Below are 26,953 nucleotides of genomic sequence, written 5' to 3' on the forward strand. Positions count from 1 at the left end.
TGTCCGTAGTGAACTCCGAGATGGACGACAAGTGACGCTGCTGACGGGCTGACCAAGGCTCCGTGACCTTTGACATGGCAAACCTCAGGGGTTTGTGATCAACAAAAGCCGTAAAAGATCGACCCTCCAACAGAAAACGAAAATGGCGTGTCGCGAGATACAGTGCTAACAATTCTCGATCAAATACGCTGTACTTACGCTCATCTCGCAGTTTGCGACTGAAGAACGCAAGAGGCTGCCACAAATTCGCCACCCGCTGCTCAACCACAGCACCCACGGCGACATCAGACGCATCCGTCGTCAAGGCCACGGGCGCCGTTGAAACAGGGTGGGCGAGAAGAGTAGCCCCTGCGAGTGCGGATTTAGCCCTCTGAAAAGCTTGGACCCGCTGAGGAGTCCATTCGAGGGAATCGCTAGCCTTTTTATTACGCCGGGCACCATAAAGAGGCTGCAGGAGGTGGGCAGCGCGCGGAAGGAACCGATTATAAAAATTAATCATGCCCAAAAACTCCTGTAGCGCTTTGACAGTGGAGGGACGAGGAAAATCCGCCACTGCCTGCACCTTCGAAGGCAAAGGAATGGCACCCTGCGACGAAATACGGTGATCTAAAAATCAATCTCCGACAGCCCAAACTGACATTTTGAAGGATTGACAATCAGGCCGTGCTCGTCAAGACGTTTGAACACCTGTGTTAGATGTGACTGGTGCTCTTCAGCTGAAGGACTCGCCACCAAAATGTCGTCAAGATAAACAAATACAAAATTGAGCCCGCGCAACACTGAGTCCATTAATCTTTGAAATGTTTGTGCTGCCCCCTTCAGGCCAAAAGGCATACGCAGGAACTCAAAAAGCCCAAACGGGGTTATTACTGCAGTTTTGGGCACGTCCTCGGCGCGCACCGGAACCTGATGATAACCACGAACTAGGTCTACCTTTGAAAAAATGGCGGCACTAGCCAGGCGCGCCGAAAAGTCCTGGATGTGCGGAATAGGGTAGCGGTCGTGCGTTGTGATGTTGTTAAGGCGGCGAAAATCCCCACAAGGACGCCAGGAACCGTCTGACTTAGGCACCATGTGCAAGGGTGAAGCCCACGAGGTGTTAGAACGCCTAACGATGCCTAAACGCTCTATAGTAGCAAACTCCTCTTTAGCGATGGTCGATTTAGCCGCGTCAAGACGGCGCGCGCGCGCAAAAACTGGCGGGCCTACCGTGGGAATAAAATGTTCGACGCCGTGTTTAGTGTCCGCGGTGGAAAAAGCGGGAGTGATTAATGACGGAAAATCCGCCAGCAAACGCTGAAAAACGTCACCAGATACCGAATAATTAGCGTGTGTAAACGGTCCAAGTCCCCCTGCCTTACATGTAAAAGATGAAAAAGACACAGCATCAATCAATCGGCGGTTAGCAATATCAACAAGCAGTCCATTAGCACACAGAAAATCCGCGCCAATAATGGGGACCGTGATGGCGGCGATGATAAAATTCCACTGGAAAATGCGTCCACTGAAGCACACAGTCACCAACCTGGAACCGAAAGTGTCGATTGATGAGCCGTTGGCGGCACTCAGCAGCGGCCCGCAGCCACCTGTCGCCTTGTCCGCGTCTGTGGCAGGTAGCAGGCTGACTTGCGAACCGGAGTCCACCAGAAAACGTCTCCTTGACGACGAGTCAGCGATGAAAAGCCGCTTACATGCTTCGCCAGCGCCCACAGTCGCCACTGAACGCTGGCGATGGAGTTTTCCCGGGGCCGTGAAGGAACAAGGAGGGACACACCGTCGGGCTTTGGCGCCAAAACGTTGATGGAAGAAGCACTGGCTTGCTTCGCGCCTTTCCCGGGTAGCGACTCCCGCCACTATCGCTGAGTCCGCGTTCTCCGTCTTCTGCAGCGGGGGCGCTTCCACGCTCTGCACGGCAAACCGTCTGGAAGCCACCAGCACCCGGTCAGCTTCTTCAGCCAAGCCCCGGTAATCGCGCGAGGCCAGGGAAGTGGAGTTAGCAAGCACCGCACGGGCCGCAGGTGGAAACTGCCGCAAGAAAAGATGCGGGAAAATGAACCCGCCTTCCTCGGAGCCCAGCAGTGACAGCATACTGTCCATTAAATCCTGTTGAGACGCACTTTCAGTGCCGTCTCACCCGGGCCGGGAGCAGGAAAACAATTCGAGGAGGCAGGAGTTGAGTCGAGTAGAAGTATTTTATTTAACGCAGTCTGCAGAGAGCGGAGATCGTATAGTACACTTGAACAGTAGTACCAGGAAAACCCAAAGCGATCTGTCTGAGAGTTTGTTGTACAGCAGCTATATACCCTGTGCCAGTAGTTATCTGATTGGTCAGTCTACTGACTGACGTCAGTTGCTATGTGTCTCGTGTCTAGGAACCACTCTTGGTTTCCTGTTAAGTTGGTTGTTGCTCAAGCATCTGTTTCCTGTATGTGCAGTGTTTGCTTGGTTTCCTGTTAAGTTCGTTATTGCTCAAACATCTGTTTCCTGTAGGTGCAGTGTTTGGCACACCGAGCCAAATTGAGGTCAGGACGTTTCCTGCATGTTTGGTCCACTCTGAACTCTTAAACATGAGGCTTTGTACACTCATTAATCCACGGCGGGGCCATCGCCCAGACCCGGCAGGGAAAGAAGTCTATCCGCCCTCTCAGCGTCAGACAGTGTGAACCTCCGAAGCAGGAAATTCTTGAGGGCAGGGTACTTGCCGCTCCGTGGAGGGTTTCGCAAAATCTGCATCGCGCGGCAAGTGGTTGCCTGGTCGAGTGATGTCACAACCAAGTGATACCGGGAGTCGTCGCCGGTTATCCCTCGCAGGTTGAAGAGAGACTCGACGTGTTGAAACCATGAGGCCGGGTCGCTCTGCCAGAACTCCGGAAGCACGCAGGTAGATGGAGCCACAGGTTGCTGGAGATGGGGCGACATGGCCGATGAAGACACCTCTTCTGCGCGAAACATTGTCGGGGTCACCAATGTGGCAAATGCAAGAAACAGAATGTTGTCTCTTCAAGGTCTTTATTGTAGACTGCCAACATGAGAAAATCTGACAAACACAACACAACATGCAATATTTAAAGTGTCTCCCAGTAGAACAAACCACACCCCTTCTGCTGGGTGTGAGAATGGTCCTAGTGCCCGCCAGTGTTACCATTTAGTGGTCAATTGTACGGAATATGTACTGTACTGTGCAATCTACTAATAAAAGTATCAATCAATCAATCAAAGACTTGGAAACGTCGTGTAATGATGACGTGTACGCGTGACGTCGCGGGGTTTCATTACGCACTCACACAGCTAAAAGTCGTCTGCTTTAACGGCATAATTACACAGTATTTTGGACATCTGTGTTGCTGAATCTTTTGCAATTTGTTCAATTAATATTGGAGAACTCGCAGTAGAAAGATGGAGTTGGGAAGCTTTAGCCTTTAGCCACACAAACACACGGTGATTCCTTGTTTAAAATTCCCGGAGCTGAAAAATTTACTATGGATCAGAGTAAATAAGAACAACTCATTTCAGTAGGCCTTTAAACAGGGATAGCAGGTCCATTCTATGTGTCATACTTGATTATTTCGCGATATTGCCATATTTTTGCTGAAAGGATTTAGTAGAGAACATCCACGATAAAGTTTGAAACTTTTGGTCGCTAATAAAAAAGCCTTGCCTGTACCGGAAGTAGCAGACAATGTGCGCTTGACGTCACCGGCGTGAGGGCTCTGTCACGCCAAATTTCTTCCCCCCTACAAAAACACCCCCCCCCGAAGACATTTGGCGTGACAGCCGCTCTAATGCCTGAAGGACCCCAATGAGGGTGGAAGGACCACACAGCTGCCTGTTTTAAAAACATTATAATTGGCTGATTGTCATTGATGAAAAATAACGGTGAGGAAAAAATATTAGCATTCCAGCATGCTAACCTTTCGAGCTATTTTTGCGTCGCTAATTTTGCAGCTGTAACCCTTAAGAGTCATATACAGTAACTTGCTTAAAGCAGCCCACACAGCTGCCTGTTTTAAAAGCATAATAATTGGCTGATTTTCATTGGTTAAAAATAACGGTGAGGAAAAAACATTAGCATTCCAGCATGCTAACCTTTCAAGCTATTTTTGCTTCGCTAATTTTGCAGCTGTAACCCTTAAGAGTCATATAACTTGCTTAAGGCAGCCCACACAGCTGCCTGTTTTAAAAGCATTATAATCGGCTGATTGTCATTTGTGAAAAATAACAGAGGAAAAAAAATTAGCATTCCAGCATGCTAACCTTTCAAGCTATTTTTACTTTGCTAATTTTGTAGCTGTAACCCTTGAGAGTCATTTAACTTGCTTAAAGCAGCCCACACAGCTGCCTGTTTTAAAAGCATTATAATTGGCTGATCGTCATTGGTGAAAAATAACGGTGAGGAAAAAACATTAGCATTCCAGCATGCTAACCTTTCGAGCTATTTTTGCTTCGATAATTTTGCAGCTGTAACTATAACTTGCTATTATCACGCCCTCATTGGGGTCCTTCAGGCATTAGAGGGGCTGTCACGCCAAATGTCTTCCGGGAGGAAGGTTTTTGTAGGGGGGAAGAAATTTGGTGTGACAGCTCCTCACATTGTTTACAATGTGAGCCACCAGCAGTAAGAGCAATTCGGACCGAGAAAGCGACGATTCCCCCATTAATTTGAGCGAGGATGAATGATTTCTGGATGAGGAAAGTTAGAGTGAAGCACAAAAAAAAGAAAAGGCGACGGCAGTGGGAGACTTTCAGATGTAATTAGACACATTTACCAGAATAATTCTGGAAAATCCCTTATCTGCTTATTGTGTTAATAGTATTTTAGTGAGATTTTAAACTCATACCTGAAAGTCGGATGGCTGCGGTGAACGCCAGTGTCTCTGAGAGAAGCCGAGGAGCCAAGATCACAGCTGCCTTTTTGAACTGCAGGATGAGGTCCCATAATCCACAGAAGTCTCCAGGAAGAGCCGACTTAATACCACAATTTTCCCATCCCAAAACTTTCTGGTTGACGTAGAGAAACATGTTCGCTTGACCGCTCTGTGTTAAAGCTTCACAACAAACAAACACCGGCTGTGTCTCGGTGCTAAAGGCAGCTGCAATCCACCGCTTTCCACCAACAAAATTCTTATTTATAGTCTCCATTATTAATTGAACAAATTGCAAAAAATTCAGCAACACAGATGTCCAAAATACTGTGTAATTATGCGGTGAAAAGAGACGACTTTTAGCCGTAAGTGGTGCTGGGCTAATATGTCCGTTACAACTTGAGACGTCACAAACACGAAGTCATCATTTTGCGACGTTTTCAACAAGAAACTCCGCGTGAAATTTAAAATTGTAATTTAGTAAACTAAAAAGGCCGTATTGGCATGTGTTGCAATGTTAATATTTCATCATTGATATATAAACTATCAGACTGCGTGGTGGCTAGTAGTGGGTTACAGTAGGCCTTTAAGTGGCACTCTGAACGACGCCAACGAATAGAACCTTTTTCAGTGTGCGAGCACCGAATGTTCGGGAGGAACTACTGTCTCACGGAACAAATAATGTCAATGGCTGTCCTCATTCATCCAGGTCGTTGTGTTCTCAGGTCATTCAATGGGTCGCAACTGGGTTGTCCTAGACAACGTTTCGCTTCTCATCAAAGCAGGCTTTATCAGTCCATGCTCACAGACTTAAAATTGGTCCGATCTAGTCTTAGACTTAGATTGGTCAGATCAGGTCTTAGACTTAGATTGGTCATTTCTGGTCTAAATGCTGGTGCCAAAACCCAGACAATTTATACTCTAACAAGAGGAGAGTAAGCTCAGGGAAGGTTGGTTTCACTCTGTTTTGTCGTAGAGAACAACCGTTAAGATGTATGAGAGTCCAATTTTTATTGCTTTTGGTCACCTTCTTCTCGCCTGCTTTGTTTTCTATTGACTACCCTGAGTATCACAACTTCAAGTTTGATAAGATAAAACATGTTTGAAAGTTTGTAGACTTTCATGGTGATGCGAATTAATTAACTCATGTCATATTCTACATAAGTTGACTGTATATATTCAACTTGGAGAAAGCGAACCACCAGGTTTAAGTGGGTAATGGTTGAGCCCATAATAAATTAAGGAGCCTGAGTTGGGCATTCGCATGTGGACTAGGTTAACTCTCTCACAAGAAGAGGCAATAGAGTCAGACTTCGGAATGCAAAAGTGATAGCTCATTCCTGGAGGAGAGACTCCAAAGGCGAATAGTCTTTCGCCCCTATACCCAGGTCGTACGACCGATTTGCACGTCGGTCCCCTAGAGAGGGGGGGTTGCCCACATCTGAGGTCTTCTCCAAGGATTCTCATAGTCAGGATTGTCACTGGCGTCCCACTGGATGTGAATTCTCCCTGCCCACTGGGTGTGAGTTTTCCTTTCCCTTTTGTGGGTTCTTCCGAGGATGTCGTAGTCGTAATGGTTTGTACAGTCCTTTGAGACATTTGTGATTTAGGGCTATATAAATAAACATTGATTGATTGATTGATTGAACGTCAACCTACAAGTTATGGTATACCTCTGTTGTCTTCCCAGTCATTTACACACAAACATCTCCTTACATGGTCAGGTTGTACTCTCCTGAATTAACACATACCCAGACAGAGGAAGAATTAATATAAGACTGTGGCTCAGCTCCTCCAAGTTAGGAGTGCTGAATTTTTTTGGGACTTGACCTCCTCCAGGTGCTGCAGTCCTGTATAATGACACTTGCTTGTAATGAAGTAACTTTTGGTTCAGTAAAGCCTCTCCGACGTCTCTTTTGATTCAGCCGCACTTTCCGTGTAACCCTTCTGTCCAGACTAGGATGACAAGACCAGAAATACACATCAATGGCAAGAGACTTTTTTTGTACCTGCAAAATAACCTCCCAAACTAAGACCTAACAGAATTTTGATTTCGTTTATTTAACAAGGATTATTGAAGTAGCCAGCATTAGAACCTAGATTCTTCTGATCTATAGCCAGGCGCCTTACCCAGTGCACCACCAGCTCTATAGCGAAGGACACTTCTTTCTAGCACAGGTTGTGTCTTACACCACAGCAACGGGTCGTTTACATTAGGCTTACTACAAAAACAGCGTATCCCGGTTGCTTTTATTAGATTTTAAAATCTAGTGGCCCTCTACCTGTTGCAGCCTGGCCTTCCACTGGCTCCAACGGACATGTTTGCGAACCTTCGCTTTGCCTTTTAGTTGCCATAACCTCGATCCCTGCTCGCCTCAGCCTCGCTACAGTTTGGCCTTCAAACCGCTGCAGCCCATGGGCCCTTTGGATTTGGAATCATCCTTCAGAACTGCTCGAACGGTTTGTCAGCCATGGCAGTGGCCCAAGTTTTCTTCTGGACCCTTCCTTTTACTTCCCAGATTCATACAGCGGTTATGGTTCCAATTTTGTGTCGACCTCAAGATACAAGGCATGATTTTGATTCATTATCGGTTGACTAAACACACGTCCAAATCTCTCTGGCAGGGAGGAGCAGCACGATGGCCAAAAGCATGTGTGTCGAGTGACCATCTTCAGAGTGTGCTGGACTTAAAGGGGAACATTATCACCAGACCTATGTAAGCGTCAATATATACCTTGATGTTGCAGAAAAAAGATCATATATTTTTTTAACCGATTTCCGAACTCTAAATGGGTGAATTTTGGCGAATTAAATGCCTTTCTGTTTATCGCTCTGTGGCGATGACGTCAGAACGTGACGTCTCCGAGGTAATACAGCCATTTTCATTTTCAACACATTACAAACACCGGGTCTCAGCTCTGTTATTTTCCGTTTTTTCGACAATTTTTTGGAACCTTGGAGACATCATGCCTCGACGGTGTGTTGTCGGAGGGTGTAACAACACTAACAGGGAGGGATTCAAGTTGCACCACTGGCCAGAAGATGTGAAAGTGTCTGCCGCCAGACCCCCATTGAATGTGCCAGAGTGTCTCCACATTTTACCGGCGATGACAGACATAGCACAGAGATGTATGGATAACCTGCAGATGCATTTGCAACGATAAATTCAACGAAATCACAAAGGTGAGTTTTGTTGATGTTGACTTATGTGCTAATCAGACATATTTGGTTGCGGCGTGACTGCCAGCTAATCGATGCTAACATGCTATGCTAATCGACACTAACATGCTATTTACCGGCACTGCTAAGGCAGACATGGCACAGAGATGTATGGATAACCTGCAGATGCAGTTGCAACTATAAAGTCAACGAATTCACAAAGGTGAGTTTTGTTGATGTTGACTGCCAGCTGATCGTTGCTAACATGCTACACTAATCAACGCAAAGATGCTATTTACCGGCGGTGCTAAAGCAGACATGGCACAGAGATGTATCGATAACCTGCAGATGCATTTGTAACGATAAAGTCACAGAAATCACAAAGATGAGTTTTGTTGATGTTGACTGCCAGTTAATCGATGCTAACATGCTAGGCTAATCATTGCTAACATGCTATTTACCGGTGGTGCTAAAGCAGACAAGGCACAGAGATGTATGGATAACCTGCAGATGCATTTGCAACAATATTACGTTTCCTTCCACCCACATTTAATGTGAAAAAAACACTTACCAATCGACGGATTTAAGTTGCTCCAGTGTCACAAGATGCGAAAGTCCTGATCGTTTGGTCCGCTCATTTTACCGGCGATGCTAACGCAGCTATTCGGCCATGCTATGGCTATGAATAGCGTCAATAGCTATTCGCTCAATAGCTTCAGTTTCTTCTTCACTACTTTCATACTCTAACCATCCGTTTCAATACTTGCGTGATCTGTTTAATCGCTTAAGCCGCTGAAATCCGAGTCTGAATCCAAGCTAATGTCGCTATATCTTGATGTGGTATTCGCCGTTGTTTGTTTACATTGGCAGCACTGTATGACGTCACAGGGAAATGGATAGTCGCATTGCAAATAGCGAAAATCAAGCACTTTAAAGCTTTTTTAGGGATATTCGGGGACCGGTAAAATTTTGAAAAAAACTTCAAAAAATACAACAAGTCACTGGGAACTGACTTTTATCGTTTTTAACCCTTTTGAAATTGTGATAATGTTCCCCTTTAAGACAGCTCTTTGCTTGGCCGATGTTGTATATCGGTTGGTCGTGTCACTCACCCAGGACACAGTGACTATGTGATGAGCCAAGAAGACGCCAAAGAGGAATCGTCAAATAAAAAGCTCCTATGTCCCCCCCCTCCCTTGTGGAGGGGGTCCGGTCCGATGACCATGGATGAAGTACTGGCTGTCCAGAGTCGAGACCCAGGATGGACCGCTCGCCTGTGTATCGGTTGGGGACATCTCTACGCTGCTGATCCGCCTCCGCTTGAGATGGTTTCCTGCTGTCTTGGATCCGCTTTGAACTGAACTCTCGCGGCTGTGTTGGAGCCACTATGGATTGAACTTTCACAGTATCATGTTAGACCCGCTCGACATCCATTGCTTTCGGTCCCCTAGAGGGGGGGGTTGCCCACATCTGAGAGGTCCTCTCCAAGGTTTCTCATAGTCAGCATTGTCACTGGCGTCCCACTGGATGTGAATTCTCCCTGCCCACTGGGTGTGAGTTTTCCTTGCCCTTTTGTGGGTTCTTCCGAGGATGTTGTAGTCGTAATGATTTGTACAGTCCTTTGAGACATTTGTGATTTGGGGCTATATAAATAAACATTGATTGATATTTGTTTCCGTGAGCCTCAGATTGGAGCCACAGCTACAGGAGAAAGAGCGGGCCTGATTTCTCTTCTGATATCCTCTCGGACAACTGGCCTTTAAATACCTTTTACACAGAGACTCTTAATCTTTGTAGCTCTAGCCTTGGAGCCGGTCAGTCTGGCCAGTCAATCTTTCCTTGACATTATTCCTTTGATCAGTTTGGCTCGGGTGACCTCAGGCACATATCGTCTACTCCTATCTGTGGGGGCTTCCTACCAGATGTTCCTAGTGTTTTTATTATCACTCCTAAAATTCAAACCTGGATTCCAATTGTCATGGGGGCAAGAGCCACCACTCTCTGGAGTGCTTGTGACGGACATGTGCACTTTTGACCTTAGTAGAATAATCCTCTAAAGGATTCTATGACCAAATACACACACATGCTAGCTCCCCAATCATACCAGAAAATATGTGTATGTGTGTATATATATATATATATGTATATATATAAAAACAGTATATGTGTGTATATATATGTGTGGGTGTATATATATATACACATATACACCCACACATATATATATGCACACATACATACATATATATATATATGTAGATAGAGAGAGAGAGAGATGGATGGGTGACAGCGTGGCACTGTTAAGAAAGAGGCTGTGCCAGCAACCTGAGGGTTCCTGGTTCAATCCCCACCTTCTACCAACCTCGTCATGTCTGTTGTGTCCTTTAGCAAGACACTTCACCCTTGCTCCTGATGGGTCGTGGGTAGGGCCTTGCATGGCAGCTCCCTCCATCAGTGTGTGAATGTGGAAATAGTGTCAAATCGCTTTGAGTTCCTTAAAAAAGGTAGGAAAGCGCTATACACGTATAACCCAATTACCATACATACACACACAGACACATATATATATATATATATATATATATATATATATATATACATATATATATATATATATATATGTATATATATATATATATATATACAGTACAGTATACAGTATATAGATCTAGATATATATCCATGCATCCATTTTCTACCGCTTGGGATCACGGGGGGTCGCTGGAGCCTATCTCAGATGCATTCGGGCGGAAGACGGTGTACACCCTGGACAAGTCGCCAACTCATCACAGGGCCAACACAGATAGACAGACAACACTCACATTATATATATATATATATATATATAGCCATTGCATAAATATTACTTACATGCATATATATGTACATATATACATAAATACACATGTACATGTATAAATACACATCTATACACATAAACATTTGTATACATATATACATAAGTATGTATACATGTGTACATATATGAATATATATAATGTAAATATACACAAACATGTATGCACATGTAAAGAGTGTATTTATAAATATATATATGTAAGTAAACTTACATGTATATATACATGTATAGATACACAAATACATACATACACATTAATGTATAAAATATGTACATGTATAAATATATATATATATTTTCATATATACACACACACATATGTATTACACATATATACATGTGTATACATATTGTATATATACACATATATATATATGTACACACATACACATACATATACATATATACACACACACACACACACACACACACACACACACACACACACACACACACACACACACACACACACACACACACACACACACACACACACACGCATACACACATACATAGATAAATAGTACTTTATTGATTCCTTCAGGAGAGTTCCCTTAGGAAAGTAATTAGACACATATACATATAATTCATATATAATACACATATATATATATATATGTACATACATACATATACACACATATGTATGTATACAAACAAATATTCATAAGTATTTATATATACACGCATATACATATACCGTATTTCCTTGAATTGCCGCCGGGGCGCTAATTAATTTAAAACCTCTTTTCACCCCTGCGCTTACCAAAGCCATGCGGTAAGAGTAAGCATGCGCCAATTAATTTAAAACCTCTTCTGACTCTTGCGCTTACCAAAGGCATGCAGTAACAATTTGAGTGTGATGTAAGGATACCATCATGAAAAGCACATTTAATTAAAAAAAACATTATTATGGTCTTACCTTAATGTAACGCATGTGTCAAATACATACATACATTTGTGTAGACTTAGGCTTTTGCCTTTCTATTTACTCTTTGTGCGCTTCCTAGTCACGTGACCGCCACAGTCCAATCAGCTGTAGTTGTATGCCGTTAGCAGGAAGTGACTGGTATGCTCTTGCTCTAGTTACTCTTTGGGAACTCTGTGCTCTCTCCCACATCATGTGTTGAGGGAGAGAGCAACCTCTCCCTCGTCACGTGACTTGGGAGTTCCCACGCCGCCAACTCCAGCGTGCCCTGCCTGTCTGTCGGACCGTCGGCTCCACGGGTATATTAATAAAACATAGCTGCTTACTGTTGTTTTTAGCATGCTGGTATTCAATAGCTTGGACCTTAAATCCTACTGAATAGCTGTTAATCTTCTTCCCTTTATGCGATTTCAAATTACCGGTATTGAAGTCAGCCTCCTCCATTTTGAAAATGAAGTGTCACTCGTGACGTCATGAGTTTGACCCGTAAGCATGCGCTAATTATTTTGCGAAGCGAGTTTGACCCGGCAGTAATTTAAGGCAGGCGCATACTATATGCCCGGCGGCAATTCAAGGAAATACGGTATACACGCACACACACAAATACATACAGTTCTGAATTTTGTGTAGTGTTATAAATATCAAATATATATATATATACACATAGTGAAGTGAAGTGAATAATATTTGTATAGCGCATTTTCTCAAGTGACTCAAAGGGCTTTACATAGTGAAACCCAATATCTAAGTTACATTTAAACCAGTGTGGGTGGCACTGGAAGCAGGTGGGTAAAGTGTCTTGCCCAAGGACACAACGGCAGTGACTAGGATGGCGGAAGCGGGAATCGAACCTGCAACCCTCAAGTTGCTGGCACGGCCACTCTACCAACCGAGCTATATATATTTCTATCCATCCATCTATCTGTATGTATATATATATATATATATATATATATACATATCTATCTATATGTATATATATATATAGCACTATAGACATATTTTTCTATTTATTATATATATAGATGAATAAATATGTCTATAGATATATCTATCTATGTATATACATATATAGATTTATATGATATAGATATCTATCTAAATATATATATATATATATATATATATACGTATATATTTATATATATAGATAGATATAATATAGATATCTATCTATCTATCTATATATATAACTATATAGATATATCTATCTAACATATATATATATATATATATATATATATATATATATTAGTATGTAATGTAATAATAAAAGCGTGTTAATAATTTTTACATTGACATCCCTTCAATAGTTTTTCCATGATGTTTTCTAACTCTGTCTGAGATTTCATTCAAAGTGCAATCACGTCTACAAAGCTTTTTTTAAACCTGATCGCAATGATTTGAGTTTGAATACAAATTTCATAAAAAATTGAACAGGAAAGTTTGCCAAACATGTAAAAAGAAAATACAGTACATCTTACGTTAAAGCACAATTTCCCAACGTATGCGAGTGAATGCCTGTCTATCTGTGTTGGCCCTGCGATGAGGTGGTGACTTGTTCAGGGTGTACCCCGCCTTCCGCCCATGTGCAGCTGGGATGGGTTCCAGCACACCGGTGGCAAGCTGTAGAACTGGATGGATCCCCAATACACTGTAATATGGATGCTTGCGTGCGCCCACAAACACACGCACGGACACGTCGGACTGAAGACCTCAGCGGGCCGTAGTTTGGACACCACTGTTATGTGTGATGTTGTGAGCAAAGTTTTCAGAGTCTTTGCGTTTTTTCCTGGGGCTTCATTTGTTGTTGTTGTTCTCACCAGCACACTTGTGTTTGTTAAGCTGATATTTGTAAGAGAACCTTTCATCACACTCACTGCAACTGTACACTTTCTCACCAGTGTGTCTTCTCATGTGTGTCACAAGTGTTATTTGTTTACTGAAGCTTTTGTTGCAGCTTGAACAGGCGAACGGTTTTTCCCCAGTGTGTCTTCTCAGGTGTATTTTCAAATCCCGATTTTGTCTATAACCTTTACCACATACTGAACAAGCAAAAGGTTTTTCCCCAGTGTGTCTATTCATGTGTATTTTCAAATCCCGATTTTGTCTATAATTTTTACCACATATTGAACAGGTGAACGGTTTTTCGCCAGTGTGTGTTCTCATGTGCCTTTTCAAATCTGCATTTCGTATAAAACCTAAACCACACACTGAACATGAAAACCGTTTCTCTCCAGTGTGTGTTTTTGTGTGTAAAGCCAAATGTGCTTTCCGGGAAAATCCTTTACCACAAACTGAGCACCTAAAGGGTTTTTCCCCAGTGTGTATTCTCATGTGAATTTTCAGATACTGACTTTGTACAAAACCTTTTCCACAAATTGAACAGGAAGAAAGTTTCTCGCCAGTGTGACTCCTAGTGTGTACCACCAGGGTTGTTCGGTCACAGAATTGTTTGTTGCAGATCGTACAAGAATACGGTTTTTCCCCAGTGTGTATTCTCATGTGCACTGTCAGATGTGGACTTCGTCTAAAACTGATACCACACACTGAACAGGTAAAAGGTTTTTCTCCTGTGTGTATTCTAGTGTGTTCCTTAAAATGGGACTTCTGCGAGAATCTTTTACCACAAACTGAACACATGAATGTTTTTTCTCCTGTGTGACTTTTCATGTGTCTTTTTAGATTGCTTCGGTCCTTAAAAGTTTTGTCACAGAGAGAACATGTGAAGTGTGTGTTGTCAGTGTGACATGTCTTAACATCTTTAGAGTCTTCATCATCAGTGTCAGGAGAGTGTGAGGTTGTGTCCTCACTATCTGATAGTGGAGCTAAGAGCTTGTCTGCTTGTGATCCTCCACAGTGGTCTCCATCAGCTTCTGTTGTCATGTGTTGTGTTGAGCTGCTGCTTGGAGGCTCCCCCCCTCCCCTCTCCTCACTTTCACCTTTGACCTCTTCACTCTTCACAGGGACACCAATCACTGGGAACTCCTCGACTCCTTTAAGATGCTCTAACTCCTGACTGATGCTGTGTTCCTCCTCTTCCTCTTTAATGCGGAGAGGAAACGACTCTTCCTCTTTAATGTGGGGGGTCTGTGGATCCTCCTGCTTCATCCTGTAACTCCACACTTGCTCCTCAGGGGGAGGATGGTCTTCATTTACGTCTGCAAGTCACAGGAAGAAAAAAATGTGCTTTGAAGAAGCCCAGCTTTGCTCATTCACATGAGACTTTAGCCTTTTTTTATAGAATAGAATGTCTTTTTAATGTCACTATACACAAGTACAATGAGATTAAAAGCAACTCCAGTATCAGTACGACAGTCTACAAATATGCAAAACATAGGACGGAAAGAAAAGAAAAATAGTGCAAAAGGAGGTAAGGCGCACAGTCCAGTCCTGAGAAACAAATGTTCTGAATGTGTTGTTTAAATATTATACTATATACATATATACAGAAGTATTTAGACCAGGGGTCGGGAACCTTTTTGGCTGAGAGAGCCAAGAAGCCAAATATTTTAAAATGTATTTCCGTAAGAGACATATAATATATTTTTTAACACTGAACTCAACAAAAGGCGTGCATTTTTAAGAAAGACCAACATTTCTAGAGAGGTCTCTTATTCTTTGTAATAACATTGTTATTCTGAAGCTAACTGTGGAGGGGGCGTGGCCTGCGAGCCTGCAGCAAAGCAGGGTGTGTAGATGGCCCACCTGGGCCTTTTTATCTGATCACCTGTCGCTATGTTATAAGCAGCAGCCAGGAGGAGTAACGGGCTTGGGGCTGGAGCCAGAGCGCGAGCGATAACGAAAGAGAAAAAGACAATTGCTGGAAAGCAACTGAGAGACTTATTGAAAAATAAAACAATATTGTAACCCTGAAACAGGCTCTCATGTCAGTGCTTAGTGGTCTGAAGAACCCTCTGGAGGGCAAGCCCCACACTAACCAATAATAAATAAATGACTTCTTACCAACTTCTTGAACATAAAAATGCATGACAATATTTTATATTTTGAACGTTATTTTTAACACTGTGATTACAAGTGGAATTATTGATTACTGATCGTGTTAAGCAATGTCAGCTCAGATTTATCCGAGAGCCAGATGCAGTCATCAAAAGAGCCACATGTGGCTCGTGAGCCATAGGTTCCCTACCCCTGATTTAGACTGTGGGTGGAAAATACAAATTGCACACAGAGAGGTGCTAAACTATAAACTATTTTTTTAATTTTTGATTTGATTTTTTGGAATCAAATCAAATTTTCCACCAAAAGTTTTGACACTTTTGAGTTCCTGGAACCTTTAGTTCAGGGATGTCAAACTGGTTTTCATTGAGGGCCACATGGCAGTTATGGCTGCCGTCAGAGGGCCGCTTGTAACAGTGATAATGTATTAATTTGCCTCTGGATTTCATTATTAATCATATATTTTTTTTTTAAGTAGGCTGTCGATTTTACAGTAAAAACTTTACAATTACAAAATGTTACTGTACAATAGTGTTGTTGTTTTTTTCTTACAACATTTTACGGCAGGGGTCACCAACGCGGTGCCCGCGGGCACCAGGTAGCCCGTAAGGACCAGATGAGTCGCCCGCTGGCCTGTTCTAAAATAGCTCAAATAGCAGCACTTACCAGTGAGCTGCCTCAATTTTTGAACTTTTAATTATTTGCTAGCAAGCTGGTCTCGCTTTGTTTGACATTTTTAATTCTAAGAGAGACAAAACTCAAATAGAATTTGAAAATCCAAGAAAATATTTCAAAGACTTGGTCTTCACTTTTTTAAATAAATTCATAATTTTTTTTACTTTGCTTCTTATAACTTTCAGGAAGACAATTTTAGAGGAAAAAATACAACCTTAAAAAGGATTTTAGGATTTTTAAACACTTAACTTTTAAATTGCTTCCTCTTCTCTCCTGACAATATAAATCAATGTTCAAGTAAATATATATATATATTTTTATGGTAAAGAATAATAAATACATTTTAATTTAATTCTTCATTTTAGCTTCTGTTTTTTCGACGAAGAATATTTGTGAAATATTTCTTCAAACTAATTTATGATTAAAATTCAAAAAAATTATTCTGGCAAATCTAGAAAATCTGTAGAATCAAATTTAAATCTTATCTCAAAGTCTTTTGAATTTCTTTTAACATTTTTGTTCTGGAAAATCTAGAAGAAATAATGATTTGTCTTTGTTAGAAATATAGCTTGGTTCAATTTGTTATATTTTCTAACAAGGTGCAGATTGGATTTTAACCTATTTAAAACATATCATAAAAATTCTAAAATTAATCCTTATCAGGAAAAATTACTAATAATGTTCCATAAATTCTTTTTTAAATTGTTTCAAAAAGATTCTAATTAGCTAGTTTTTCTCTTCTTTTTTTCGGTTGTATTTTGAATTTTAAAGAGTCGAAATTGAAGATAAACTGTTTCAAAATTTAATTTGAATTTTTTTCGTGTTTTCTCATCTTTTAAACCGTTCAATTACGTGTTTTTTTCATAATTTATTCTCTACATAAAACCTTCCATAAGAGGAAAAAAAATGTACGACGGAATGACAGACAGAAATACCCATTTTATATATATATATAGATTTATTTATTAAAGGTAAATTGAGCAAATTGGCTATTTCTAGCAATTTATTTAAGTGTGTATCAAACTGGTAGCCCTTCGCATTATCAGTACCTAAGAAGTAGCTCTTGGTTTCAAAAAGGTTGGTGACCCGTTTTACGGTAAATATAAACACAGTACCACTTTTTTGTATTTTACGGAAAAAGCTGGCAGCTTAGTTGCCAGAATTTTACTATTAAATTTACGTTTAGTTCCTTTTTAATTCTGGCAACTTAGCTGCCAGTTTTCTACCCTAAAAACAAACGTACCATTTTTCTATTTACAGTTACACACTGTTAAAGACAAGATTTTACAGTAAAAATATGGCAGCTCAGCCAACAGAATTTTAACGCAAAAAAAAATGGTAGTTTTTTTTTATTTATTTCAATTTACAGTAATATGCTGTAAAGAACTCTGTGGAAATGTATTGTCATTTTTATTAATTTGATGGGTCGTTTGCTGCAAAATCATAAGTCAAGCAGATATTTAAGTACTTATTTTTATTTAGACAGAAATTTTTTGGAACGTATGATAATATACTGTAATATTTGTTACAATATTGGATACTACTAAAGTTTAAAAAGGTATGCAATTTCAAACAGTACATATATTTTTTTCTGTCAATTTGAAAACAATAAATTACATTTAGTGAGAAAATATTAAGTACTTTATTGACACATATAATTTACAGGTGTTTTTGGGCCAGATGAAATGATGTCCTGGGCCTTGAGTTTGACACCTGTGCTTTAGTTTCTGTAACTAAAGTTTCCTGTGGACCTGTGTGGTTTATGCGTTAGCCACATTTTACAGGTCAGGAAAACAATGTATACAAATCAGGCTGTTGACGTATTTGACCTGTCACACAAATCTGTCTCTCTGTTGTTATCCAGCTAGCTAACAAACTAACTATCTTCGACACTCAGCAGAACGGAGAGTGGACTCAGCCAAACCACCTTTAGGTAATGTCGGTATTTTACAATACCAACAAAGAAATCGACTCAAAATACGTAAGTAAAGTAAGGCTGCACTTTTACAAAAATGTGCTAGCTTGACGCTAATGTTCATGAACATGCTACTGATTAGCATTAACAATTTTACATGGCCGCTTTATCACCTCCAAATTTGCTAATAAAAACTACATCCAAGCTGCATGTTACAAAGCTCTGGTGTGTACTTGGAGTCTTAACAGTTTTTAGGGCGCAACAAAATAATCTGCAAAGCCTGAACTGACAAGCCAACACACCATAATCGAGACACGACTGCTATCTAACGTCTTGGACTTGCACCTGTAATTGTGTGAATGATCCAAAGTTTTTTTATTATTGTGTGAATTCTTCAAAGCTTTCACACATATGGTTTTCTACACCAAAATTCATCTACAAACCCCGTTTCCATATGAGTTGGGAAATTGTGTTAGATGTAAATATAAACGGAATACAATGATCTACAAATCATTTTCAACCCATATTCAGTTGAATATGCTACAAAGACAACATATTTGATGTTCAAACTGATAAACTTTTTTTTTTGTTGCAAATAATCATTAACTTTAGAATTTGATCCCAGCAACATGTGACAAAGAAGTTGGGAAAGGTGGCAATAAATACCGATAAATTTGAGGAATGCTCATCAAACACTTATATGGAACATCCCACAGGTGTGCAGGCTAATTGGGAACAGGAGGGTGCCATGATTGGGTATAAAAGCAGCTTCCATGAAATGCTAAGTAATTCACAAACAAGGATGGGGTGAGGGTCACCACTTTGTAAGCAAATTGGCGAACAGTTTTAGAACAACATTTTTCAACGAACTATTGCAAGGAATTTAGGGATTTGACCATCTACGGTCCGTAAAATCATCAAAAAGTTCAGAGAATCTGAAGAAATGACTGCACGTAAGCGACGATATTACGGACCTTTGATCTTTCAGGCGGTACTGCATCAAAAACCGACATCAACCATTCTAACTTCATAAAACCACTGTCAGTAACTACAGTTGGTCGTTAAATCTGTAAGTGCAAGTTAAAACTCTACTATTCAAAGCCTAACCCATTTATGAACAATATCCAGAAACGCCGCTGGCTTGGCTGGGCTGGAGCTCACCTAAGATGGACTGTTGCAAAGTGTAAAAGTGTTCTGTGGTCTGACGAGTCCACATTTCAAATTATATTTGGAAACAGAGGATGTGGTGTCCTCCAGAACAAAGAGGAAAATAACCATTCGGATTGTTATAGGCGCAAAGTTTAAAAGCCAGCATCTGTGATGGTATGGGGGTGTATTAGTGCCCAAGGCATGGGTAACTTACACATCTGTGAAGGCACCATTAATGCTGAAAGGTCCATACAGGTTTTGGAGCAACATATGTTGTCATCCAAGCAACGTTATCATGGACGCTCCTGCTTATTTCAGCAAGACAAGTGTTAAAACAGCGTGGCTTCGTAGTAAAAGAGTGTGGGTACTTTCCTGGCCCGCCTGCAGTCCAGACCTGTCTCCCATCAAAAATGTGTGGCGCATTATGAAGCGTAAAATACGACAGCGGAGACTGTTGAACGACTGAAGCTCTACATAAAACAAGAATGGGAAAGAATTCCACCTTCAGAGCTTCAACAATTAGTTTCCTCAGTTCCCAAACGTTTATTCAGTGTTGTTAAAAGAAAAGGTGATGTAACACAGTGGTGAACATGCCCTTTCCCAACTACTTATGGCAAGTGTTGAAGCCATGAAATTCTAAGTTATTTATTATTTACAAAAAAAAAATAAAGTTTATGAGTTTGAACATCAAATATCTTGTATTTGTAGTGCATTCAATTGAATGTGGGTAGAAAAGGATTTGCAAATCATTGTATTCTGTTTATATTTACATTTAACACAATTTCCCAACTCATATTGAAACGGGATTTGTACATACTACATTCTGTCAGCATTTCAGTTCAACTTCACCATTGAAGCATTCACCAGAGGTGGGACCAAGTCATTGTAGTCTTTGCCCTGAAATCCTGAGTCAAGTCCCGAGTCAAGACAGGCAAGTCCAAAGTCAAGACAGGAAAGTCTCAAGTCAAGTCCCAAGTCCTGCATTTTGAGTTTTGAATATATTTACACGGATTTTGTATGCTTTTAAAACGCTGTATTTATTTATTAAAACAAGTGCATTTGAAATTACAGGGAAAAAAATAATCCTGATTCATTTACAGAATAAATAAATTTGAAAAAACAAGTGCAACTGTACTTATTTGCACAAAAGTGTTAACATTGTATTTCCATGGCATATTGCATTGTAACTAGTTCCACAGCAGGTTCTATCCTGTTCTTACCTTAGGTCATTGATCTCATCTCATACTGTATGTGTGTTGAAGTGTGCGTACACATGAAAAACATAACAAATACATGAACATAATGAACAGAGTTGTAGTTTTAGATGTCAGGGGCCTATGCAATATGTACACATATTTTTAATATAGTATACATTTTAACTGACTTTTTTTTTACTATGTCTGTCTTTTTGTAGGTGGCTAAAATATGCGGTGTTGCTGACCGCTGTCTTACGTTACGTTACTGTGTGTGATACATTGAATAACGTAACGTTATGTGTAGGTACCTCATGCAACCCTGCTTTAAAAAAAAATTGACAAAAATGGAATAAGGTAGCGAAATGCAGTGGACCCAACAGATTGCTGTGTTTGCAATGACGTTATAACCACGGACATCTTATAAGTAGATGCAGCATTGGCTGCTGGGACGCGAAAAATTCGGCCGCCATCTTGAAGTGGTGATGAGGAGCCGGCAAGCAGCCTAAACTGACAGTTGACAGGTAGAAAACAAAGATGCTCGGCTGATGTTCAGCGTTTTCCTGCTCAAATGAGCGGACTGTTAAAAAAAAGGAATAGGGGGATTACCTTTCACAAGTAGATTTAACATTAATTTACTATTGGTTGTATTTTGTGAAAAGAATATTACCACAGAGTTGAGAAGGAGCAAAGATCTCCAATATTTGTATGTGAAAATCACAAAGAAATCTTCTGGGTGAGGACGACCCCCCTACAGAAGTTTGGTTTACAAACTTTCAACCCCACCTAAAACAAAATTCACCAGTTGATTATGATGCATTCTCATTTTAGGCAAAGTATAAGGCAATACTTTCTTAATAGTATAATTGTAACCAGGAATAAGTCTTCAAGTAAAAATATTCAAATACTAAGACAGAATTTGGTTTTATTCTGAATCCAGTGAAACATATTGGTGGTTTTAGCTGATATAAAGACTTTCAGGTGTTTATATGTCTATGTTTAAGTATTTGGCAGACGCTTTTACCCCAAAAAAATACATACAAAACATTATCATTTAAGGGAAGAACGTAATACAAAATATCAATGCAAAGTGTCAATACATAATAAACTCTCTGCTGCTGCAGCAACAGAGATACTGTCTATAGGTCCCTAAGATATATAGATATCTAAATGATTCATACATTGTTTATGTAGGATAGACGCATGTATATATAACCTAATCATATTGTTTCTTGAATGAATAAATAGCTCACCGTTTTTTCCCCCTTCTCTGGGATTATATTCCCAGTTTTGATCTCGGACGTCTGGTCACTTACAGCATATAACAATATTCGATTATTGTTAGGCAAACTATGAACAATAAAACACGCCAAAACCTTTGTCCTTTATCATAGCTACACGTGTGACAAAAAAAGCGCGTGAAAATCAGTGGTATTCAGTGAGGTAAGATTAATTAAATGCGCTGACAGTTCATTGTTTCTGCCAAATGAATTGCACTGAGTGGAGCGGATCACCACTCCATGATGGCGGCCCCGCGTCTTGTCAGCACCAGTAGGCAGTAGCAGTCGATGCTGCGTCTACTTATAAGATGTTTATGGTTATACCGTTAGCAGTGAGTTTACAGCCTCACTGTTTTAACTACACAGCAAATAAAAGTTACGTTACTTAGCCAATAAACGTTAGCTTACATTCAAAACTTACCCTTCTTTGTTCAACTTCAAATGTCGCACGAAGTCGGAAGTTGTCCAACTTGTAATTTTAATACCCGAACTAAACTATCTTTGGCATAAATTTTCCTCGCTGACATGTTGTTTTACAGCTCTTCTTCGTTGGTTGTCCTGCAATTTGACTGGATGAAAGCAACGTGGATGTAATTTGATTGGATGTTGTATTGACAGGCAGCACACACGGAGCGCTGCTGAATAACCTTTTAATCTTTGGGTTTTGGGGAAAGTAGCAAGTCTTGTCAAGTGAAAAGGCTCAAGTCCCAGTGAAGTCACAAGTTTTTGATGTTAAAGGGGAACATTATCACCAGACCTATGTAAGCGTCAATATATACCTTGATGGTGCAGAAAAAAGACCATATATTTTTTTAACCGATTTCCGAACTCTAAATGGGTGAATATTGGCGAATTAAACGCCTTTCTGTTTATCGCTCTTCTTGCGATGACATCAGAACGTGACGTCTCCGAGGTAATACACCCGCCATTTTCATTTTCAACACATTACAAACACCGGGTCTCAGCTCTGTTATTTTCCGTTTTTTCGACTATTTTTTGGAACTTTGGAGACATCATGCCTCGTCGGTGTGTTGTCGGAGGGTGTAACAACACTAACAGGGAGGGATTCAAGTTGCACCACTGGCCCGAAGATGCCAAAGTGTCTGCCGCCAGACCCCCATTGTATGTGCCAAATTGTCTCCACATTTTAGCGGCGATGACAGACATGGCACAGAGATGTATGGATAACCTGCAGATGCATTTGCAATGATAAATTCAACGAAATCACAAAGGTGAGTTTTGTTGATGTTGACTTATGTGTTAATCAGACATATTTGGTTGCGGCGTGACTGCCAGCTAACCGATGCTAACATACTATGCTAATAGATGCTAACATGCTATTTACCGGCGGTGCTAAAGCAGACATGGCACAGAGATTCATGAATAACCTGCAGATGCATTTGCAACTATAACGTCAACTAAATCACAAAGGTGAGTTTTGTTGATGTTGACTGCCAGCTAATTGATGCTAACATGCTATGCTAATCGATGCTAACATGCTATTTACCGGCGGTGCTAAAGCAGACATGGCACAGAGATGTATGGATAACCTGCAGATGCATTTGCAACTATATTACGTTTACTTCCACCCACATTTAATGCGAAAAAAACACTTACCAATCGAAGGATTTAAGTTGCTCCAGTGTTACAAGATGCGAAAGTCCCGATCGTTTGGTCCGCACATTTTACCGGCGATTCTAACGCAGCTATTCGGCCATGCTATGGCTATGAATAGTGTCAATAGCTATTCGCTCAATAGCTTCAGTTTCTTCTTCAATACTTTCATACTCCAACTATCCGTTTCAATACATGCGTAATCTGTTAAATCGCTTAAATCGCTGAAATCCGAGTCTGAATCCGAACTAATGTCACTATATCTTGCTGTGGTATTCGCCGTTCTTTGTTTACATTGGCAGCACTGTATGACGTCACAGGGAAATGGATAGTCTCATCGCAAATAGCAAAAATCAAGCACTTTAGAGCTTTTTTTAGGGATATTCGGGGAACGGTAAAATTTTTTAAAATTTTTCAAAAAATACAAAAGGCCACTGGGAACTGATTTTTATTGTTTTTAACCCTTTTGAAATTGTGATAATTTTCCCCTTTAAAGTCTAAGTGGAGTTGCAAGTATCTCTACATTTCGTCAAGTCGGGTCTAAAGTAATCATATTCATGACTCGAGTCCAAGTCATGTGACTCTAGTCCATACCTCTGGCATTCACACACAATTCCTTCAGGAATTGCCTCATCTAGTTGCAACCTAATATTATACTTGAAAATATGTGATAATACAACAAGATATAACAACTAGACAACAGTTAAAACGATTAATTAAAACGATACATAAAAAATATATATTTTATCATCAAAAACGATTATAGTAAATTGGCACTATTGAGTACTGGTATCAATTGCCAGGTACCGGGAATTGGTACCGTATTGGTTAAAACGTGAACGATATCCATCCCTAGTGTTGACACACTTATGTTTGACAGAACACTTTATATTCCTCTGTAAATACGTTCATAAAAGTACGTCCACTTCTTGGAGCAATATGACTGAAAACTGTATTACGATATAAGCGTTTAATATCGGTCGATACTGGTAAGTGTTGATATTTTTTTAAGACCTATGGAAAATAAGGACAATTACATACCTTAACTGTCTCCAAATGGTATTTGTAACATGGCAGTAAAACGGCTGATCAAACAAAACAAAAGTCTTGGTCATGGACCCACTAGCTGCGCAAGCTAGCTCTCCAATCAGCTGAACAGACTCAATAACACAGCGACGTTTTGGTGAATTTACAAAGAAATTTGTGAAACTGAAACAACACACAAAAATGCCTTTGTAAGTTAACAATACTAACACAGACACTCTTAAGCGTGTCAGCATATTAGCTAATGCTAACGACGCTATCTTCATTACATTACCATTGCACGTACAAATATGAATGAAAACACTCCTACAGACATCACACACGGGACGGTTTAGTAAGTACGAATTGTTTAATTTATATTTTAAAACTTACAAATGCTGCTTGGGGTGATGAATGAAGGATCTGTACGAGTTGAACGCCAGGGATGGCTAGAAGACGAAACGGCATTTCTACTTCCGGTTGAAAGCATAAATTGAAGGAAGGACACTGCAGAACATGCAGTCAGCGAACTTGTCCAAAAGAGGGTGCCATCCTTAAAAAAAATAACACATTTTCATTTTTTTTGCTTGTTTTTAAAAAAAATCTATTTGCATCATGGCCGTCAGGAAAGAATAATCCATAAATTAGCCACACCGTTTTATAAGCCGCAGGATTTAAAGTGTAGGAAAAGTAGTAAATAAATAAATAAATGGGTTGTACTTGTATAGCGCTTTTCTACCTTCAAGGTACTCAAAGCACTTTGACACTACTTCCACATTTACCCATTCACACACACATTCACACACTGATGGAGGGAGCTGCCATGCAAGGCGCCAACCAGCACCCATCAGGAGCAAGGGTGAAGTGTCTTGCTCAGGACACAACGGACGTGACGAGGTTGGTACTAGGTGGGGTTTGAACCAGGGACCCTCGGGTTGCGCACGGCAACTCTCCCACTGCGCCATGTCTATTGCAATATATTTTGATATTGTTTCATCGCCCAGCTGTACTTCCTGCATAAATAACTTTCTTTAATTGTGTCGAGCCACAGGTAATAAAGAAAGGTGTACAACCTAATCTTTTAAACTTCGCTTTAGCTTGTTAGCATCCGTAGTCGCTACTGAAAAATGGTCATTAAAAAGACACGGAAATGAAGTAATTTGGCAAAAACAAGGCAGACATGTTGCCATCCATCGAATGTGGCTGAACGAACCATTCAAATCGTGGAAAAAGATAAACAATTCTTAAGAGTTCCTCTAGAGGTAATCAAGGACAAACGAGGCATAATTTTCTGGGAGAGTCTTGATACAAATTTCTTTGACCCAGCAACACACAAAGTAGTTGTAGACTTCTATGTCAGTGGTTCTCAACCTTTTTTCAGTGATGTACCCCCTGTGAAATTGTTTTTAGTTCAAGTACCCCCTAATCAGAGCAAAGCATTTTTGGTTGAAAAAAAGAGATAAAAAAGTCAAATACAGCACTATGTCATCAGTTTCTGATTTATGAAATAGTATAACAGTGCAAAATATTGCTCATTTGTAGTGGTCTTTCTTGAACTATTTGGAAAAAACAAACAAACTAAAAACTTGTTGAAAAATAAACAAGGGATTCAATTATAAATGAAGATTTCTACACAGATGTATTTATCAACTTAAAGTGCCCTCTTTGGGGATTGTAATAAAGATCCATCTGGATTCATGAACTTAATTCTACACATTTCTTCACAAAAAAATAAATATTTACCATCAATATTTATGGAACATGTCCACAAAAGTGATTATTGCATTGTTGCATTTCTTTTCACAGTTTATGAACTTACATTCATATTTTGTTGAAGTATTATTTAATAAATATATTTATAAAGGATTTTTGAATTGTTGCTATCTTTAGAATATTTTTAAAAAATCTCACGTACCCCTTGGCATACCTTCAAGTACCCCCAGGGGTAAGCGTATCCCCATTTGAGAACCACTGCTCTATGTAATACTTGCCAACTCTCCCGATTTTTCAGAGCGACTCACGAATTTCAGTGCCCCTCCCGAAAATCTCCCAGGGTGACCATTCTCCCGAATTTCTCCCGATTTCCACCCGGACAACAATATTGAGGGCGTGCCTTAAAGGCAGTGCCTTTAGCGTCCTCTACAACCTGTCGTCATGTCCGCTTCTCCACGCAAACAGTGTGTCGGCTTAGTAACATGATATAAGCAGTTTTTACAGACACACATAAGTGAATGCAACGCATACTTGATCAACAGCTATACAGGTCACACTGAGGGTGGCCGTATGAACAACTTTAAAGGCCTACTGAAAGCCACTACTAGCCACCACGCAGTC

The 26,953-nt window shown here is 40.4% G+C and overlaps 1 protein-coding gene across 1 annotated transcript in view; it reads right to left on the reverse strand.

The window, feature by feature from the left end:
* Nucleotides 1-13,072: 13,072 nt before the first annotated feature.
* The window catches only part of LOC133545541 (oocyte zinc finger protein XlCOF6.1-like), a 60,742-nt gene continuing 46,861 nt past the window's right edge, over nucleotides 13,073-26,953 (reverse strand). The window contains exon 2 of the mRNA XM_061891244.1: nucleotides 13,073-14,971. Within this exon, the coding sequence (XP_061747228.1) occupies nucleotides 13,611-14,921 (1,311 nt within the window). The 5' untranslated portion in view covers nucleotides 14,922-14,971 and the 3' untranslated portion in view covers nucleotides 13,073-13,610. The remainder of the gene's footprint in view (nucleotides 14,972-26,953) is intronic.

This window comes from Nerophis ophidion, linkage group LG28 (assembly GCF_033978795.1).
Source record: "Nerophis ophidion isolate RoL-2023_Sa linkage group LG28, RoL_Noph_v1.0, whole genome shotgun sequence".
Classification (NCBI taxonomy): Eukaryota; Metazoa; Chordata; class Actinopteri; order Syngnathiformes; family Syngnathidae; genus Nerophis; species Nerophis ophidion.